This window comes from Elaeis guineensis, chromosome 1 (genome assembly GCF_000442705.2).
Source record: "Elaeis guineensis isolate ETL-2024a chromosome 1, EG11, whole genome shotgun sequence".
NCBI lineage: Eukaryota > Viridiplantae > Streptophyta > Magnoliopsida > Arecales > Arecaceae > Elaeis > Elaeis guineensis.
Genome location: NC_025993.2, coordinates 122,788,635 through 122,797,042, shown reverse-complemented (window position 1 = coordinate 122,797,042; position 8,408 = coordinate 122,788,635). Strand labels below are relative to the sequence as shown.

The 8,408-nt window shown below is 38.8% G+C and overlaps 1 protein-coding gene across 1 annotated transcript; it reads left to right on the top strand.

Annotated features, from left to right (window-relative positions):
* The first annotated feature begins 673 nt into the window (after nt 1-673).
* Nucleotides 674-1,156, top strand: LOC140856560 (uncharacterized). Its single transcript, XM_073254198.1, has one exon. It carries the CDS (start codon nt 674-676, stop codon nt 1,154-1,156), a length of 483 nt encoding a protein of 160 aa, XP_073110299.1.
* Nucleotides 1,157-8,408: the final 7,252 nt, after the last annotated feature.

The window sequence follows — 8,408 nt, the reverse complement described above, 5'->3', positions numbered from 1 at the left end:
CATTGAAACTTGCACACACGCTCGAGTAGGGAAGATGGAGCGGATGAGTTCTGGTGCTTTAGCTGCTGTGGGTCCTGAAAGGATCTCGATGAAGGGATGACGCGCTGAGTTTTGAGTGCTCGGGATGCTGCTTGATGCTGGACAGCTTCAAAGAACGACCAATTCCTGCTCGGGAGAGGGAGCATGTGACTTTTGGGTACCATGGGTCCCACATTCAAGGGAGGAGCTGTGGGTCCAGGACTCAAGGGACGAACATGGGCCCATCCCAAGAGGCAGGAGGAAAGGGAAGCCCATTTCCAGAGGAACAGGGAGGTCCGCACGCACCAGAAGGGGAGTGGGAGGAGGTGGCTTTTGGGTACGTCAGCTGCTGTAGGTCCCAGCCCGGATTGAAGATTGGAACCGTGGGTCTCCGATTCAATCGAGGAACATCCGCCTCCGGAGCGAAGAGGAGAAGGCAGCCAATTCCAAGAGGACTGGGGAGAGAGTGCATGCAGCAATGAGATGGGAATTCCTATATATACATGATGATACTCTCTTCCTTCGTCACACAACACAATACACAACTCCAACCCATCGACTTGGATCTCTCTCTTTCTCACTCGCTCTCTTTTCTCCTTCTTTCACCTTGTTAAAATCTTCTGCCGAAGCCTCCAAAAGCAAAGTGTGAGGAGAGATGAGTTCAATGGAAATCCCTGAGTGGGTGAGAAATTTGGTGTGCAAGCATGAAGGCAGTCACCTCCGGTTCATAATGACCAAATCCCTCACGATTTCTGATCTCGATCTTCAGGACCAGAAGCGACTCCTCATACCCTCTCCATATGTGGAGGACTACCTCATCCCTATGCTCTCTGATCCTGAGAAGGCTGCCGCCAATCTTCTTCACCCCACAGCAAGTAGGAATATGCCTGGTACAAGTCGTGTTCGAGGAAGGAAGCATGGGGGACTGGATGTAGACGTGCACGCTCGAAACGGGTTTCGCTGCTACTTGAAGCTCACTCGCTGGGACTCCACTGGATCCACTGTGATCAATGGTACGGACTACAATTTGTTATTGTGCCAGAGTTCCCTTCAAAAGAATGATGAAGTGGAGTTGTGGGGCTTCCGAAAAGGCAGGGAGGGGAAGCTATGCTTTGTGCTTGGCAAGAAGACACAATAAGCTGGGTATTCAAATGACATTCTTTTCCAACTTGTGTTGGGGTTTTTAGTATATATGTTAGTGCATGAGCACCTATGTATCGTTTCATCAATAAGAAAAATGTAAGAATTGTGTTTTGTGATCATTATGGTGACCAGTGATAAGCAGACTTGATTCTAATACCTTAATTTTGAGGATTGGCATTCTTCTATATGATGGTACATGGATGAAACAGGGAGGATCTTAAATTAAATCAATATTAAATAGTTATAATTTAAATATTTTATCTATTTATTTTGAGATTGGGGGCTAGCGTATATAGAGCTACCTAGATAGTCCAAGATAAGTGGACTTGACTCTGATACCTAATTTATGTGGATGAACTGTGGAGGATCGTAAATTAAATCAGCATTGAATGGTTAAAATTTCAAAACTTTATTCCTCTCTCTTTTGAGATCAGGGAGGACAAATCCACCTAATACTACCTTACTAAATATATGGATACTTCGAGGACTATTTGGGGTTGGAAACAGGCTGGGCTAGGTCAGGTCATGCTCCTACCTGAGCCCAGACAAAAATTTTTTTGTTGGACTTCGATCTAGACTTAAGCATGAAAAATTTGGAAAAATACAAGTTCAAGCCTGACATGAGTACAAGATGGAGCCCGATCCAAAACTCAATTGAGCTCACCCAAATTAGCTATTTGGACCAAAAATTGGGCCAACCTGATTTGGCCCAATTGGAACAAAGTGATATAAAAGGATGGTTGCTTTGTCTTTCAGCATTATTTGAGAGTTCAATTTTGGCCATATAAATTTGGTTTTTGGCACTGTGAAGGCTATTAAATAGCATTAACTTATAAAAACATAACAAAATCAATTCCTTTGATAGCTTATAATCATTTTTTTCTTGTTAGAGATTGCATAATTAAATTATAAAAAATTATAATCACATCCCTCCAAGTTTGAAATATTACACTTAGATCCTAAATATTTGAAATATGTCAATTAGGCACCAAAACTTCAAATTCGTTGCAATACGATCCAGCCATCAATCTCAATTACAACATGTCATCACGTGAGAGCAACTTGATAACTATTTTTTGTAAAATTATAAAATTATCTTACATACTAACCTAGCAAGAGACTTTGCTTTTGGCGCGAATTTAAAGAAGGAGAGTCACATGGATGACGTGCTATGAGACCTATGCAAGTAGGTGACCAACAAAGGACTGAGTACTTTGAGATTTGTGTAGGAAGATAGAAGACAAAACGAAATGCTTTAAGATTTGAGCTAGATGGATAACAAAGAATAGATTGCTTTGAGATCTATGTAGATAGATGAATGTCAAAGGATGAAATATTTTGAGATCTATATGATTAGATGAATGATAGAGGATGGAGTGTAGTGAATTCTATGCACGTACACAAATGACAGATAATATAGTGCTTTGATATTTATCCATATGGATGAATAATAGAAGATAAAGCACCTTAATATCTATGTAAGTGGATAAATGATAGAGGTTAGAGTGCTTTGAGATCTATGTAGGTCGATGGATGACAAATGATGGAGTGCTTAAAGATTTATATAGGCAAATGGATGAGAGAGGATGATGAGCTTGGAGGTTTGTGCAAGTAGATGCATCGTAGGATAAAGTGCTTTAAGATCTATGCAGGTAGAGTAAGGATAGAAGATGAAATGCTTTAAGATCTATACAGTAGATGGATGATAGAGGATAGGATAATTTGGTATTTATTGTTGGAATTTGGGGTTTGAAGCATATATGTGTGTTTCAAAACTTAATTTTTTAAACATCGCAGTGAAAAATAAGATTAAAATAATTTTAATCTGAATTTTGTATGCATAAAAATATAAAAGCACATGGATCTATTTTATATGCTGAAATTGATACATGGTGAAATTTAAATTGTGATCAAATCACATATCTTTTTCGCAATCCCTTTCTTCACATCTGGATCTGAAAGAGACGAGGCTCTCTGTTAGTCACACAAGTATCCGGCCTCTAGAGTATCCACTCGAGATCAGCTTGGAACAGCCCTCTAAGATCTGAATTTTAATTCTTTAAAATTCAGCCTGCTGAATCTGTACGAAGCCTGGATCACGATCAACATTTAATCTTTCTCCTTGATCCTTATCTTTTCTTCCTCTCTAGCTTTTCTCCTTGCCTTGTAGTGCTACGAGAGACCAACAACTAGTAGATGAAGGGCTGCCCAACACCTTGGGTGTGTGCAACACTTGGGACGCGCATCTCAAGTATGCGACATGTATGGGATGCCCAAGGGAGAAGAAGAGAGAGGGAGAAGGAAGAGGGGCGTTGGGAGCTTTTTGGGCATGGAGAGGGGGTGGCTTGGATGGTCTTAGGACCTTAGGAGAGGTTTCTTTTTATAGGCACAAAGATTGAATCCTATTGAATCATATAATACAAGTCCTACTTGCATTAGAATTTTTATTAACTTAAGTTATCCAACTTACATTAGGAAGTCTATTAGGCACCAACTATTGGAGCCTTTGCACTCATAATTAAACACCTTCTTTTGCACCCAAGAGACACCCCATATGAGAACTAAAGGCCCTTTAATCAATAGACACGCCCAAATTGAACAATTCAAATGGCGTCCCATAATAACTATCAAGGAAATTCATATGGGACTTGCATCCTTAATTTATGTGATCTATAACCTTAGACACCCAACAATTTGAGTCTCATGAATCTTATTCATATAGATAATTAGCAGATAATTAAATTAGAATTAACTTATCAAATAAGTAATTCTAACTGAAAGAGGAATTGGATCAAACCATATGCTAGCAAGGTTACCATAAACCCAATGGATTTCTCTAAATCCAATTGACATTTCATAAGCTCAATTACTAATATCAGACATGATCTCTTTGTTGTGTGACCTCATAGATTTAATTCTATCTGGTAGTGAGACATACAATGATTTATATCATTGTATCATTGAAACTCTTTTCAATGGTCGAAATAATTTCACTCTAATTCAATCAAAGATTGTTGATCCAAAACAACTCTAGTGAGCTCTCACAATCTACCAGTGATATCTATCAGTATATAGTAACAATCCAGTAGAACTAAAATGAACCTCTAGATATAGTTAACATGAGATTCAGTCCTCTATCATGAGTTCCGACTAGATGGTAAATCATGGATAAATCATCAAACCTCAACATCAGTCATATGATAGATTTGATTAGCTCAAATCTAGATGTGATGTCTATGGAAACTCTTTTCCATCAATCACTCTACTGTGGCCACAGATTCATAAACTTAGCTTCTCAAATCTCATAAGACTACTCCTCTCTATCAAGGTTGATAGATCCTATCTTGATGCACACCCTACTCCTACAGTGGATCAACTGTCACCAATATCCACTACAAGGACTTATTGAGACCTATATTTATGTGTCAATCAAACTCCAGCAGTCTCACTGCGAGCAGTAGTACTATCTCAAGTTAAAAGATCAGACACATAATTACAGCATCGAGACAATCACTAACGATTGAATAGAAATCCAAGTGATCTCTCGTATAGTCATGCTCAGTGCTAGTTGTTCTCTAACAACTACCCGCACTCATCGTCCTATGTCTCTATACAATAGATTAGAGATCCATCTATCCCGAAGAAAGTAATTTGTATGCCAATCTATCCGGATTTGTCATCATCCTCATGATGATCCTATGATCGGGAGCCTTTAGAAATTAAATACATATCTCTAATTTTCAACACCTTGAGAGTATGTATCGAAACTAATTTCATAGACGATTCAAGGACACATTACACTTGAATAAAAAAAATTATCCTTTTATTGATTATATCAATATATTAAATATAAAATTATGTCCTAGATTAATTATAATGTGTCAGTCATATTGACTTCTAGGATATACATCTAACAATCTCTCACTTGGACTAAAGTCAATTGGCCATAAATCTAAGTCCCATCTTTTCAAGGTTGACTTTTATTTTTGGTTGGCTCAGTTGCTTAATCAGCAGATCTGTCACGTTATCCACAGAGTCTACTCTTCATACCTCGATATATTTCTTATCGAGGTAGTCACGTATGATATGATAACGCCGCTTGATGTGCTTTGATTTCTGATGAAACCTCGGCTCCTTAGCAAATGCTATGGCTCCATTGTTGTCGCAATATAGTGGTATGACATCCGATGTCATGACCCCAAGTTTGCGATGAATTTTTAAACTAGAAGCCTTTCTTCGCAGCATCCGAGTAGCGACATATTCAGCCTCCGTGGTCAAATTGCTATGATGGATTGCTTGAAACTCTTCCAGTTAACTATACCACCATTGCAAACGAACACATATCCTGATGTAAATTTTTTATCATCAGGATTAGACATGAAATCTGAATCAGTATACCCCTCAACTTGCAACTCAGAGTCTCCTCCAAAGATCAAGAACAAATCTTAGTCCTTCTTAAGTACTTAAGGATGTTCTTCATAGCTGTCCAGTGCTCTTCGTCTGGATTCGACTGATATCTGCTCGTGACACTCACGGTAAGGACAATATCAGGTCAGGTATATAGCATGGCATACATGAGGCTCTCTATTGTCGAAGCATAAGGAATCCTACTCATGTGCTGAACCTTCTCAGATGTGGTCGGATATATCGTCTTGGAGAGATGAATACTATGCCTGAGAGGTAAAAGATCTCTCTTGGAGTTTTTCATTCTAAATCTCTTCAGCACATTCTCTATGTACAGCTTTTGTGACAGGCCAAGCATCCATCTAGGTCTATCCCTATAGACCTTTATTTCGAGAATGTAGGATGTTTTCCCTAAGTCTTTCATGAAAAATTCTTTGGACAACCATCTTTTGACCATGGTCAACATGGAAATGTCATTCTCAATAAGGAGAATATAATCTATAATACGAAGAAGATGATCGTGCTCCCACTGATCCTCTTGTATACATAAAATCAAATGATTTGATTGTCTCATCAAAATGATGGTTCTAACTCTGAGAAGACTGCTTTAATCTGTATATAGATCTTTACAGCTTGCAGACTCTGTGATCACCATCACCAGACATGAAACCCATAGGCTGCTCCATATAGATATCTTCTTCAAGATATCCATTCAGGAAGGCAGTTTTCACATCCATCTGTCAAATTTCATAATCGTAATAAGCTGCCACAGCAAGCAGAGTGTAGATGGATTTCAGCATGGCTACGGATGAGAAGGTTTTCTGATAGTCAATACCTTCACGCTGACTATAACCTTTAGCCACAAGCTTAGCTTTATAGGTCTCTACCTTACCATCGGTACCTATCTTCTTTTTGTAGATCCATTTATATCCAATAGGTACAATACCCTCAGATAGATCCACTAAAGTCCAGATTTGGTTCGAGTGCATTGAGTCAATTTTTGACTTTATTGCATCTAACCACTTCTCAAAATCGATGTCAGATATCGCCTCATCAAAGGTATTAGGGTCATTAGTATGACCCATATCTCCAAAAAGAATATTTTCTTCACTTCCTCTGTAAGCATACCCATGTACCTTTCAGGAGGTCAGGAGACCCTGCTAGATCTACGAGGTGGTAGAGGAATATCAACTACTGGCTCATGAATTATAGATTCCGAAGATCTATAGCTCTGGGCTCTTCAGAGACTTTCTCTTCGAGCTTCACTAACCTCCCACTGTCGCCATCCTGGATAAATTATTTTTCTAAGAATACGATATTTTGACTCACAATCACATTATGATTTTATGGAAAGTAGAAGTAGTATCTCATAGATTCTTTTGGATACTCTATAAACGAGCTATAATAGATCTATCCTCTAACTTTTCTGCCATCTATTTTTTGACATAGATCGGACATCTCCAAGTCTTAAGATAATCCAGACTCAACTTCTTACCGAACCATATCTCATAAGGTGTGGTAAGAACAGACTTTGAAGGAATCCTATTCAACAAGTGAATGACAGTTAACAAGGCATGTCTCCAAAAAAATAAGGATAGATCAGTGAAGCTCATCATGGATCGAACCATATCCAATCCTATTCCTCTTTTCGGATATCCCATTGAGCTGAGGTGTTCCAGGAGGGGTCCACTGAGAGACTATATCATTATCCTTAAGATATCTCAAAAATTTTTGACTAAAGTATTCACCTCTTCGATCAGATCGAAGAACCTTAATAGGCTTGTTTGTCTGCTTTTCTACTTCATGCCTGAATTCTTTGAACATTTCAAAGGCCTCAGACTTGTGTTTCATTAGATACACATACTCGTACCTAGACAAACCATCGATAAAGATAATGAAGTAGGTGTAACCATCCCTGACCGACACATCAAATGGTCCACACATGTCGGTGTGTACCAGGACAAGTAACTTTGTGGCCCTTTCCCCATGTCCTACAAAGGGTAACTTAGCCATCTTTTCTCGAAGGTAAGAATCACAAGCTGGATATGACTCTAGGCAAAGAGAGCCAAGGATCCCATCCTTTTTTAGTTTGTTTATCTTGTCCTCTCCAATATGGCCTAGTATATGGTGCCACAAGTACTTCTGATTAATTTCATCTCTGGATCTCTTTTGACCTACGTCACTCACTATTTACTCATTTAGGTTCACATTCACATCAATATGTAAGTGATAAAGATTGTCAATTAAAAGATCTCGTGCAATCAATTTATTTCGTAAATAAATGGAACAAAAATTTTTATTAAAACTAATTTCAAAACCTTCCTGTGCTAGCATAGACACGAAAATTAAATTCCAACTAGCTACAGGAACATAATAACAGTCTTTCAAATCTAATCTAACGTCAGACGGTAATCGAAGAGGGTAAGTGCCAACGGACTCTATAGCAACCTTTGCTCCATTGCCGATCCGAAGAATCATGTCACCTTCCCTCAACCTCCTACTTTCTATTTGACCCTGCATTGAGGTACATATATGAGCACTCGAGTCAGAGTCTAATACCCAACTAGAAGTAGAAGAAACTGTAAGGTTAGATTCAATTATGAGCATACCTTCAAAGGTTTATCATCCTTTTTGGCCTTTAGGCTCTCCAAATATTTTGGATATTCCTCCTCCAATGGCCTTCAGCATGACAGTGGAAACACTTTTCCTTTGTCTCAGCCGTCTTTGGACCATCCTTCTTTGGCTTGCTCTCTTTCTTCTGCTTCTTTACGGAATTAGCCTTCTTTCTTCCAACAGACTTTCTCTTGAAAGAAGTTTGCTCCACAGCAAGAACAGAGCCTCTT